The sequence below is a fragment of the Danio rerio genome, chromosome 14, assembly GCF_052040795.2.
Source record: "Danio rerio strain M-AB ecotype USA chromosome 14, GRCz13ab, whole genome shotgun sequence".
NCBI lineage: Eukaryota > Metazoa > Chordata > Actinopteri > Cypriniformes > Danionidae > Danio > Danio rerio.
Genome location: NC_141034.1, coordinates 11,582,197 through 11,596,017, shown reverse-complemented (window position 1 = coordinate 11,596,017; position 13,821 = coordinate 11,582,197). Strand labels below are relative to the sequence as shown.

The following is a 13,821-nucleotide window of genomic DNA, read 5'->3' as shown; positions in this document are numbered from 1 at the left end:
GTTGTATGTGTGCGCACGTTGTCGTCCGGAGGAGGGTTATGTGTGTGTGTGTGTGTGTGCACGCGAGGACGAGGGCAATATATGTGTGTTTGTGTCTGTGAAAAGAGCAGAGTGTGACACACTAAGACAGGGGTCACCAATCTCGGTCCTAGAGGGCCGGTGTCCCTGCAGAGTTTAGCTCCAACTTGCCTCAACACACCTGCCTGGATGTTTCAAGTATACCAAGCAAGACCTTGATTAGCTTGTTCAGCTGTGTTTGATTAGGGTTGGAGCTAAAATGTGCAGGAAACCGGCCCTCCAGGAACAAGTTTGGTGACCACTGCACTAAGAGATCTCCTCTCCAGTTCTTGGAGTTTTTGCTCAATAAAATAGTTAGCCGTCTCTATTGTCAAGTCCATCGTCTGTATTTACATTCATCCACTGGCAGCTAAAACCCACGCCTTACACTATCGAGCGTGTGTGCACTGTGACTACTTTTATATTGTTGATTAGCTGCTGGGCATTTCACTCTGTCTCTCGCTGAAGGCAGTCAGTGTCAACCAATCGCAGCAGACTGTCATTGGTCCAATCAGCGCAGATTAGCTTCGTGCTAAGGAGGGGTTTGGGAACAAATGAATCACTAAACGATACATATGGGAGTTGCTGGGATAATTAGGTAAAAATAAATGCAGATTATAAGACCATGAAAGTGTTTTTGACCTTGCATGCATATTAGACTGTTGTTGGAGACCCTTACAACCAACATATGTCCCTATTTCAATGTATAATATGGGCTCTTTAAAAAAAATTTATGCTGAATAAAAAGGGTAGGTATTACAAATATGTTTGGCTGTTGACATAATTTAAAATACCGTATGTGGCTAAGAAATAGCAATTTTTTTTTTGGTGGGGCCTGAGAAAATTTGGCAGGACAAGTAAAAATCTGAAGTACTGGCCAGTAGAAAAAATCCTTAGCGTTGAACCCTGCTTTAACAACGGTTATCATCCCATGCCTGTTTGTGTGTGTGTGTAAGCCTGTGGATCCATTTAATCCACTTCATTAAAAAATATCAAGCACACTGTCTTATGTTTTGGATTTAAATGCCACTTACTTTGACAGCTTCTAGAATCTGTTGTCTGTTCTGGCCTCTGTTGTTGGCCCATGTTGAGGACTCTCTGCTTGGGTCTGACAACTAAATGAAAGGGAAAAAACATGAGATATGAGGTATAAGGTATACCTACTTTGTCATTTCTAAAACTACATAATACTGCACTTAAAAAGCTTTTTTGAAAGATGTCTTTGCTTAAATCCATCTCATTCACCCTGAGGTATAAATCTATTTGCTATCAGACCTTCACAGTCAATATAAAGCCTGTTAAATAGGAATCAATAAGATGCTTTTTACCTCTACTTCACCTTACTCACATTATAAGCACATTTAATATTTGTATTCACTGTTCATTCGCTTACAATGAAGGTCATGAATGACCGCTACGTATCTGAAAGTATAAAATTTCACATAACATTTTATGTTATATTATATATTTTAAAATATCGATTTGAATGATTCAAGAACTCACTCAAAGACTTCACTTTCATTACTGAATGAAGCAGCATTTTTGTAGAATGATTGTAGTGACAAACACATTTTTAATGGCTCCACATAGATATATAAATGACGATAGATAGAGGCCACCTATTTGCTCAACAATGCAATTGCTATAACTTTAATTTGGAGTATCAAGCTGCTTTCAAAAGGTGATTAATCCAGTCAGACATCAGTGATTACATTTACATGGACATCAGTAATCAAATTATTTGCCTTAATCTGAATAAGACAACAGTATGATTAAGTTGCTTTTTGAATGTTCCTTTCATTATGTCGTTTTACATGTTATAGCACATAATTCGATTAACACCATTGCATCACCACGCTATCTACATTTCCTTCGGACTTTCATGCAATTTCAAATGTATAATTTTTATTTTGTTATTTCCACTGCAGTTTTCCACTTTTACTTTCATTTAGAAACATTTCATGCATGCCTCTGTTAGAGCTACACGATTGATCGAAAAAAGATTGCGATCTCGATTCTTTTCACTAGAGGATCTTAATCCAGCATTTCTACGATTCTGTCAATCATATTTTCAAGGAGAGAAGCAAAGGCAACCGCACAAGTCTTCTCATTGTTTTCAAATGATGTTAAAAGAGTCACATACTGTATTTATAAGGTATAATTCACTCAAAAATGTAATTTTGGTCTTGTAATGATGTATTCGCAGTCGCAAAATCCCACGTTACGTGAGCTGACCGTGAGCTGTTACCAGAGAGGGCAGGCACGCGCCCTACTTAATGACAGACATGCGCATGTCTACTTAAGTAGACAACCTGCATAGGCTGTGAATAACAGGTAATAGAGTTGTAAATAACATTCAGTTTGTGGCACAGAGTGATCGTTTGGGAGCCGTGCGGGAAGTATAAACAGCACTTACCAGAGAAAATGAAACCGAAAGCATGCATTTCATTTAATTAATTATATCGCATTTTAGAGTAATGATTATGACAAGCATTATGCTTTTCGTTCATAGTGAACACAGAGTGCTAAGCATAAAAATAACTGTTTAACAGTGTCAGTATACCTACTCTAGCCTATATAATGAGGGAATCTAATAATGACAAATGTCTGATTTTACCAGTGAATAAATGGTTGCCAGTGAATAAATAAAAGTGTTGTCAATGACAGGTTGCAAGCATATGTCTTAAACATAATCAACATCAGAATTATGAGTAGATGTTCTCTGATGGCATCACTTTACTGGGCATTAATGACCAGGACAAATTTAAGTCCACCATTCAAAGTCTATTCAAAATTTAGCATTTTAACCAGTAGATTTATACATAAAATTATAGTTGTGTGACCATATGTTTGAGAAATAACAATAATAATAGCCCACTCACTAACCTTTATTTTACATCTACAGAAACATGGGAATATCGTGATCTTTATTTTAAGCAAAAATTTGCGATTCTCATATTAGCCAGAATCGTGCAGCTCTAGCCTCCGTGACAAACGAGATATTGGATGCAACTATGATGTGCTGAAAGAGTGTTGTTTATTGGAATTAGATACCGCACGCTGAATGAGAGAAAAACACTGCATTTCACGATGCAGGTGTCTGTGGTTCTTCACTGACTCAGAAGGTGCAGAGAATAGTGTCAAACAGTGTGAAATAGTGTGTGTGGACTATCCAGTTGCGAAAAGTCCAACATGACGGTAATAGTTTGATGAAGGTGTTTACATGTCTGTACTGCACTTTAATGATACGACTAAAATCTGCATACTCCACATGTCTTGATCTGATTTGTCTTTAGTTTGTTTACATGGACATCAATAATTCGGTTTAAATACCATTAAGACAATACTCTGATTGAGGGTCTGCATTGTAAACAGTGATTTTTGATAACCTTGACATGACTAAAATCATAATCGAAATAAACAGAAATCGAATTAATTGTGCTGTATCAAATTCCATTAAACAACACTCTTCCAGCAGTTCATGCTTGCATCCAATTTTTAACGGGGTATGCATGACATGCAGATTGTTTCTATCCAAAGTATTACCTGTAATCCCAGTATTTCTGTGATAAACAGTGCTGTTGTTGTTTAAAGACCTTATACACAAATAATAAGTACCTGAGTTGCTTTAGTCGTGGCTGACTGTTTACATGAATACACAGCAGTTTTAAATGACTAATGTGAAACGTTCTGCTCTTTCTTTGTGGTTATTTGTGTGTTTTTCTGCTCTAGTGTGTGAGCAACACTACACTGCACAGATATGTTTACAGATAAACCATCCATATACAGAAAAATCTCTGTCAACATCTAATATGAGTTAGCGTCTTCAAAAAACATTTGAACAGTTTTCTTATAAACTACATACTGTCTATGTCTAGTCTAACTATACTCGAATGTGGTTCACCCTACAGAGATCGCTTGTAAACAAGAGTACAATTTTGCTTGTACAGTATTAAAACAAGGCTTCTTTACATTTTCAAAATACTTTTATACTATTGTCTGAACCATTCTTTGGGCCTGATTAAATGAAATTAAAAAATACATAAAAAATGATTAAAAAAATACATAAAAAAACAACATATACTTTAGCAAAGGTATAACAGAGAATTTTAGTGGCTTTAAAACCTTGATTTTCCAAACCGCAGTAAACCTTAAAACCGGTTATCGTTCCATGCCTATGCAAAAGTTACTAAATCATAACAGTAAGCGTAAACACACACACACACAAAACTACAAACAGCTAACTAACAGACTGCTCAAATTTACTGAAATAAAAATGAATTCAGTTCTAAAGGCTTTTTTTAACGGCAAAAATCCTACTCATGTTGTAAAGGCTACTGTAGGATGTGGGAGAGATACATAGTGTTCTAAATGATCTGCAAGAACTGCAAATATACAGTTTTGTTTGTTTGTTGGAAGTTATTGTGATGCATAACACTCCTGTCACAATTTCTACCTTTGACAGAAGCATTGGTGAAATTGATTGAGGTAAAGTTGGTTTTATATTCTCACATTCAGCCTTTCTCCTTAATAATTTCATTTCAGAAAAGTATTATTTGCAAATTCTAAATAGTGAAATCATATCAGCAGTCAATGAATATCAAAGTACAAGAGTGTTCACAGTCAATTAAATAGTGCTAATGTAGTTTTCAAGTCATATTTACAGCTGATTTCAGACCCTATCTTCAAATTAGCGTGGTAAATAATATAAGGAACGTTAAATGAAGGAATGTGAAATTGAATACAATATTCTTATCACTGTTTTGAATCATTATTACTGTTTATTTATCACATGCCTTCAGCAACATGTTGCCCATAACAAATTACTTTTTGAGGACATAAAAGAAACTACTCCTACTAGTAACGTTAGTAGTATCAGTCTTGTGGCCACTAATGGAAAGTTAAAGTGGGAAAACATGACACTAATGCCATAATAACAAGAAACTGTTTGTGGCACAGAAACTGGAGTAAATGGGGTCTTGTGACATGTTACACTGATATGAGCAGAAAACAGGGCGGGATTAAGTCTTATCTAGGCACAAATGTTGTAAGTTATGCCTGAGTGTTTATTTCATATGACCTAACGTTACTGATTAAAAAAAAAGTTTACTCAATAGCAAAAAGTTGTATAATTTAAAAACCAACGCCAAGCAAAAGCGTTTACATAATCAAGAGGACGAGTTATAAAATGACCAACAGCCGTAGTATTACATTTACACAACAGAGCTTTGACAAATCCATTAGTCACGATGAACAATATCAACTTCCTATTTAAATAATTAATAGCTAACGCTATAAAACAACAACTTGCGAACATCAAAGATGATGACACTACTTTACTGTCGGTGACACTACATAGTGCAAGACTGCATTAGTGTTTTTAAAGTTTCAGTGTGTATTTCGGTGTGCTGTCCTAGTGTCGTGTCCTAAAGTGTCTGACAGAGGTGAATGTACCAGATACGTGTTCCGCTCTTTCCGTTTATTAGCCGCTCTATGGTCGTGAAAGGTCCATGCTTGAACAGCGCTGCTCCGCTGAAGTAGCAGGGATAATTTGCGCCTTTGCATGTGAAATCCACATTTCAGCGGTACCAAGAGCGGCGCCATGCTGAACTGAAGGGTTGAGAGAACGTCACTTGTGGCGTAACTTCCGTACAAGGGCCTTTAGCCAATGAAAATACGACAAAGGCTTTCGTAGACATCCACATATGTCATAAAACAGCCAGACCATCGATGATCAGCGGTCGTTGCCTAAATAATTCTTTATTACAAAAAAATTAAATTGGTCTCATTTAAAATTTTGCATAAATTTTACTCTGTCAAACCTTTTCTTTCCAAGTTTAGAGAGGATATAAATCAAAACTGTTCATTTATTTATCACAGCCAGAAACTGTGCCGCATAATTTTTGGAATTGACAGTTCTCGAAAAAAATATGGTACGAGATGAACAATTTCATAAATGACACATTATTGCCAAATTTCCGTTTAGAATACCAACATATTATTTTTGGCTGTTTGAACTACAACAAAAAATAGAGAAGAAAGCTTGTTATTAATCTTTTGATAATATTTACAACGTTCCATTTTCACAGATGCCAATTTAATAACCAAAAACCATTTTATCCTGCTATACTAATTAAATTAAGACACTATACAAACAACATAAAGCAAAAGCACTTAAAAAAGCAATCAAACCCGCTTTTTTACTTGAAACATCTTGAAATCTCACAAGCCCCCGCCTTCTACACATTTTTACAGATTTATATGTTTTATATGTTGTTCTGTGCACCCGACATTTTTTTATTTTCTTTTCCATTTCTTTTTGTAATGTTCTAAATGTTGTTCTTTAAATATTATTAAAAATAAATAAATAAACATCTATGATCAACAAAAAAAAAAAAAAATAGAACAAACCCTATTTTTTTTTCAAAACGAGAAATGGGACTCAATTTAATTTCTTACAGTCAATAAAATTATTTTGGAATTTCAAAGATATTTAAGAAATCATATAACATATATTTATACACAATGTATCATTTACAATCAGCATTTCTTGCAAATTACACCAGTATGGGAGGTCTGTAGTACAAAAGTGTTTGTTTGTTTGTTTGTTTGTTTGTTTGTTTGTTTGTTTGTTTTTTGATGTTGCTAAATGATGTAGTGAAAATAACACCCCTTTACAACCAAAGGCAGAAATTACAGAGGGAAATTCCTGTATTTCTACTACACCATATCCACATAAATAATAATATAGTAATTTATGGTAAATGAACTTTGAACCATACTATAGTAAACTAATAATCATTGCATCCCAATAATCACAAATACTGCAGAAGACCTATTAGAACCCGCATGGACCCAAGATTCTCACAGAAATCAATCAAGTTTGATAAAGGAAAAATCATGATTTGTGGTTAAATTCAGTATGTGAGTGAGTGAGAGATCTGCAGAGTGAATGGCAACACCAACAGCCTGAGGTATCAAGACATTTGTGCTGCCCAATACATTACCAACTACAGGAGAGGGCAAATTCTTCAGCAGGATAGCGCTCCTTCTCATACTTCAGCCTCTTAATCAAAGTTCCTGAAAGCAAAGAAGGTCAAGGTGCTCCAGGATTGGCCAGCCCAGTCACAGGATTTGAACATTATTGAGCATGTCTGGGGTAAGATAAAGGAGAAGACATTGAAGATGAATCCAAATAATCTTGATGAACTGGGAGTCCTGCAAGAACGCTTTCTTTGCCATTCCAGATGACTTTATTAATCAATTGCGTTTTTTGAGTCATTACAGAGATGTATGAATGCAATCCTCCAAGCTCATGGGAGTCATAGTCATACACAATACATATATATATATATATATATACATACATATATATATATATATATATATATATATATATATATATATATATATATATATATATATATATATATATATTCAGTTCAGCGCACTCACACTTCTCGAACGATCCGGGAAACGGGGCTAGGCACGGTTCGGATAGCATAGTGTGAGCAGGCCCTAACACCCGCCAACCCGCCAAATGCGGGTAGATTTCAGAGGAGGCGGGTAAGGCAGAAACTCCCACTAGACACTTTGGCTGGTTGAAAATAATTTTCCTCGATAATAATTCTTAAAAGCAGGGTTCGACAATAAGGATGGTCTAATATGCATGCAAGGGCGATCCTAGAATTGAGAAGCAACACGACTGACAATAATAATTGCATTTGCGCGAGCAATAAAAAGCAAGTGAGTACAGAATGAGATGATGATCACTCGCGCTAACAGCTAATGTGATGCGCGCTTCCGTTTCCTTGAGAGAAATGTGCATTTAAAAATTGTGGCTAAGAAATAATTTATTGTTTATGTTTGGTGTGGTCAGAGATAAATTTGGTAAATCCTTCATTTTGAGCTCTGAAAATTAATTAATTCATTAATTTTCTTGTTGGCTTAGTCCCTTTATTAATCCTGGGGTCGCCACAACGGAATGAACCACCAACTTATCCAGCACGTTTTTACGCAACGGATGCCCTTCCAGCAGCTCTGAAAATGAAAGGAAATAAAAATGAAATAAAAAAAAAACAAAATAAAAGCTAATTGTAATACTATGAAACCATGACCTATTTGCTCATGATTATTGAGCAAGGTCATACACCACACAAAAAGTAAAATGAATGAGGAGACATGTGGAGATAGCGGAAAATCTAAATCGAGTAACTTTAGCACGTCATAGTGATATTTATGTGTATAAAATGTATTTTCCCAGCTAAAAATTGTGGCTAGCGAAAATGGCGAGTGGCTAGTAATGTTGGCTGCCACAGTGGCTGATGATCAAAAAAGTTAATGTCAAGCCCTGAAACCCCTAATGCTGGGAAAGACCCACACACTCTCTCTCTTTCACACACTCATGACCAATTTTTTTTTATTTATTTTTTTTATCAAGTTCAACTATACATAAGTACAGTATTTGGACAGTGGAGGAAACTGGAGAAAACCCATGCGGACATGGGATAACATGCAAACTCGAGACTGCAAGACGACTAAAAAAGTTACTTAGGATTAATGTTTAAACACTGTGTTTTTAATCATGAGTTATGATTGCACAAATGAATGCAATATCTGTACAATATGGAGGATCATTTCATGGTTTTCTACAAAAAGCGGTGCTAAGAAGATTAGAATTGTCTTATTTGTATATTCTATCCACTGTAGCCTTCTGTAATTGTGTACTGATATATGAAATCAAAAAGCACCCGCCTCTCTGTTCTGTTCCAGCTGACCTTTGCATTCTGTTCAACATTTCCATCTTATTCAGCATCTAGCGTTCAATGATAATTGTAGACCTCCTAAGAAAATTACAGTGCTTGGCAAGTGGCCAAGTGCTGAATAGCACAAAGATGCTCTTCCAAAACAACGCAATAATAGACAGCTAGAACCTGTTATTTTTATTATTAATAATGCTCAGAAGATTTTTTTTTTTAATCTCCTTTGAAATAATTTAAAAAGAAAAGAAACCTTTGTGTATTATATTTGTTCTTTGTTTATTCATTCATTCATTTTCCTTCCTCCCTTTAATAATCAGGGGTCACCGCAGCGAAATGAACCACCAACTTATCCAGCATCTTTTTTACACAGCGGATGCCCTTCCAGCAGCAACCCAGTACTGGGAAACACCCACACACTCAAACACACACGAACACAAGGAGAACATACAAACTCCACAGAGAAATATTAACTGACCCAGCTGGGACTCGAACCAGCAACCGTCGTGCTGTGGCGAAAGCGCAGGCACACGCACGTAATTTTAGCAACCTGCGCTTGCGTAGACTCATCAGAAGAGGAGCCGAGTGAAAATGTGTTTTGATCCAGGAGTGCAATACGTGGTTCAACCACTAGGTGTCAAACTTATATACTGCACATTTAAGACCAGCACAATCTATTTCCCTTGCTTCTAAATAGCAACGCGAGTCCATTTCAGACAGGGACGCAAAAAATGAGTGCAACAATTGCTATTTAAACAAAGTGGCACAGACATGAAAATAGGAATGGGTTGCTGCGGACAAAAAGTTTTTACTTTTATTTTGTATTAACCATAAGTTATTAAAGTACAAACCAATACGGCATATTTAACAATCCAATACATGTAGCGTTAGTGTTGATATGATAGCTGCATGAATGGTTTCCCCAGTAAATTTTTCAAGTAAAAAACTATTAGATGGGTAAATGTCATTTAAAATTTTGAATACTACTTCTTTAGCCTTAGGAAGAACTGGATATGTCAAGTATTGTAGCGAAATTAGCCCAGTTTATGAATATTCATGATCAAAAATAACGAGTTATTATTGATTATGAATATTCAGAATTAACTTATAGTTAATTTAACAAAATAAATACAACAATGACTTCGCCCGCTCGTCTGAGCGGACTCAGTAAATATTTATTAAATATTAATTTATTTAGAAAGGGAATTATAACTACTTCTTGTGAAGTAGATGAATAGTTTAGCCGTTTTAATAAACTTGTTTGTAGCAAGATCTATCGTTAAAGTGACCTTTTCTGTGAGGCAAAACAAAGACCATCCAACGTGGTTATAGCGTGATTTATTGACTATAGTCTAACATATAACAAACAAACGTACAAAACATGACAACAAAAAACATAGAAACAAAAGAAAGCGAGGAAGTAAAAGAATCTAGGTAAAAGAATGGCAAATCTAACTCAGTTCCACACAAATATTAAGAGCCACCAAGACTATGAAAGCCTTTTTCATAAAGGGGCGTACAGCCTTAAACGCATGACTAAAACCTGTTTGTCTCTCGTTGTGCAGGTTTCTCGGATACTTGGAAGATGAAGTCTTTTAAGAAGTCATTTGCTGGCGTGGAGTTTGCAAAGCAGATCGGAGGTGATGTGAGACGCAAACTTTAAACTGAGTTTAATTTTACGCAAAATAAGGAACGTGGACTCAGGCTAGTATATATGGGTATCCGTTAGAATGTTGATTTACCCATTACATTAATGAAACTTGTAATTACGTTTAATTTATTCTTTATTCTAAACACCAGTAGCATAAAGTAGAATAATCCTTTAAGCTAAACAAACAGCTTATTTAATATGTTAATCTAATTGGCCAACGCATTTGACCGGAAATAAAACCTTTGACCAATGAATAACCTTTTGCCACGCCCCTACCAGAAAAAAACATTTGACCAATAAAAAACCTTTTACCCCGCCCCTACCTTTTGCCACGCCCATTGCTCCAGGCTGCAGTTACCCATACCTCGACTCAGGTGAGTCATGTGGGACAGAAACGCGGTCTGCCCCCTCAAGGGCACTTTCTGTGAAGACCTTTTTCCGGGACCTTTCTGCCCCGATTTTGGGGCATGGATGGGTTTTAACTATGGGTCAAGTCACACCCCTTTTCTACTGACTGACCAATGCATTGATGGCAAAGTTTTGAGCGGGAGATTTTCTTTGTATCTGGACCGCTGATATGCATAATGAGGGTCTTTAAATTAAAATTGCAGGAGAAACGTAACTGTACTAAACACGACGATTTTCAGAATACATCAATGTCTGTGCGTAGGCAGAAACTTAAGGCAAAGAGCGGGTTCATTCATTCATTTTCTTGTCGGCTTGGTCCCTTTATTAATCTGGGGTGGCCACAGCGGAATGAACCGCCAACTTATACAGCACGTTTTGACGCAGCGGATGCCTTCCAGCTGCAACCCATCTCTCTCTCTCACACACACACACACACGCACACGCACACACACACACACACGCACACACACACTCAACGGACTAATTTATCCTACCCAATTCACCAGCACCGCATGTCTTTGGACTGTGGGGGAAACCGGAGCACCCGGAGGAAAACCAGAAAACCACATAAGCACTGGGAGAACATGCAAACTCCACACAGAAACATCAACTGAGGCGAGGTTCGAACCAGCAACCTTCTTGCTGTGAGGCAACAGCACTACCTACTGCACCACTGCATTGCACAATAACAGGTTTCCCTCCTTTTGTTTTCTTATCTGCCGTGTTCCTTTGAAGCCCGAAAAGATAGGGCTAAAGCAATCTGTCAAGTGTCCTGTTAGAATAAAGGTGTCACAGAGTAATAGACTTACTGGCACCAGGGGTTATAATTTCACATAGAAAGGAACCCAGACTCCTTTTTGGGGTCATGATAAAATTTTACCTCCGTACTGTGTGTTACAGTATCGTTTTCTAATTTTTCTTGCTTCTTCTTCATTTAAATCTTGTAGAACATATTTTCTCCTTATTCGACATGGAAAGTATTGTTTTGAACTTGTTTGTAAAACAAACTTATTTGTAAACTGTTTGCTATAGCGTATATGCGGAAGGACTTTTAATTTGTCAGTAACTTGGGTTAAGCACTGGTGAACTGTATGACATTACAAAATCGGCACGCTTAAGGTCAGCGATCTCCAATGGCTGAGTGATATCCGATATAAAGTGGGTCTCAGATTGTACAAGAAGCACTCCATTAAATTAAAAATTTCCCCACCCTGTCTTTAAAATATGAACATTTGTTTTACCCCAGTAAATTCAATGGAGCTTTTGCACTAGCCTGCCGATTCTGATGGGCATGTGGAAGTTAACGGCTTTTCATTTCGTTTTACACTTGAACAACTAAATGAATGCCAAAGTCTATTTAACTGATTGCATTTTAGTTACCGTACAACATCAATGCTGTAAAAAGAACCGTATAAAATGGAAAAAAGTCACATTTACTGTTCACCGGACGTTTAGTATGGGGAGAAACACTAGCTCGGCATATACCCTATTAACTTGAATACAGTCTAGTCTATTAACTTGAATACAGAATAGTATAGTATTTGTGAGGAGGAGATATGAGATCCAAACATTTACATTCATAGAATTATTAATCACCTGTTTCTAAATGGTCTGTGTCTAAAAATTAGGGGGAAGTATCCTCCCCGTCCCCCCTGATAGCTACGCGTGTTGAACCGTTGTTTGTAGGGATATAGGAATGACTTTGATTACTTTATTATATTCTCTAAACGAGCACAGAAGATTAAATTTAGCACACACAGTTAAAGTCAAAATTATTAGCCCCCTGCCTGAGTTATTAGCCCCTTGTTTATTTTTTCCTCAATTTCTGTTTAACAGAGAGAACACATTTTCTAAACATAATAGTTTTAATAACTCATTTCTAATAACTGATTCATTTAATCTTTGTCATAATGACAGTAAATAACAGTTTAGATGTTTTTTAAGACACTTCTATACAGCTTAAAGTGACATTTAAAGGCTTAACTAGATTAATTAGGTTTACTAGCCAGGTTAGGGTAATTAGGTTTTAATAGGTTTTTGTATAATGATGGTTTGTTCTGTATCGAAAAAATATATAGCTTAAAGGGGCTAATAATATTGACCTTAAATGGCTTTTAAAAATTAAAAATGGCTTTTATTCCAAAAAAAAAAAAAAAAAAGAGACTTTCTCTAGAAAATAAAAAAAAATATTATCAGGCATACTGTGAAGATGTCCTTGCTGAAATAAAAAAATAAATAACTGTAAATCACTATAATGTAAAAAATTACCACAATTATCCATCAAATGTGATACAGCCCAAATTCCTTCTTCCATCCAAGACCCTACAAATTTCACAGGCAATTTGCATAAATTATAATCACAGCACAGAAAAAAATCAATACCAACCATTTTCCTGAAAACCGCATTAAAAATGGTGAACCAAAATGAATCCTTTTGACTAAGAAAGCAATTTAACCATTTTAACTTAAGTACCCCACTGATCACAGAGAAATCTATTTGCAGACAAAAGTGAAGAGAGTTAGGGAGTCGTGGAAAAAATTAAAGAGCGGGGCGAAGGTGCATGTGAGGAGGGGGAAATCGGTAAAAGGAGGTGCCAGATCAGATTTCAGAGATGCCAGCTTGATCTCACAAGAAAACATGAGTATTTTACGTTTAGTGGCTAATTTGTACAAATTCGTACGAGTTCAGTAATACGAAAATGTATGATTTTAAAAAGGAGGCATGAAACCCAACCCCAACCCTAAACCAAACTGTGATTGGGTGATGAGCAAATCTAAATTGTACGAATTAAGCTGCGGTCACACTGGGCTTTTCCTCCCAAAGACTTCCATTCATACGCACGTTTCGAAGGTTGCTGCGGTGCAAAGTTCAAGCTGGGTGAACTCTGACCTGCGAAATCGCATCACTTGACTACGTGAGACCAATCGAGGATCAAAACATGACCT

The 13,821-nt window shown here is 36.4% G+C and overlaps 1 protein-coding gene and 1 long non-coding RNA gene across 5 annotated transcripts in view; both read right to left on the bottom strand.

Annotated features, from left to right (window-relative positions):
• Positions 1-5,719, bottom strand: part of abcb7 (ATP binding cassette subfamily B member 7) — an 86,883-nt gene extending 81,164 nt beyond the window's left edge. For 2 of the 3 annotated variants that reach the window (XR_015506867.1, XM_087280665.1), the window contains exons 1-2: positions 5,512-5,669; positions 1,092-1,172 (exon numbers count right to left, since the gene is read on the bottom strand). Coding sequence is in view for 2 of the 3 variants with exons in the window: in XM_087280665.1 (XP_087136791.1) it covers positions 1,092-1,172; positions 5,512-5,661 (231 nt within the window). In the remaining variant the exon portion in view is untranslated. 3 annotated transcript variants of the gene reach the window in all.
• Positions 1-13,821, bottom strand: part of LOC147840776 (uncharacterized) — a 1,215,461-nt gene that overhangs the window by 741,167 nt on the left and 460,473 nt on the right. The window lies entirely within an intron of this gene.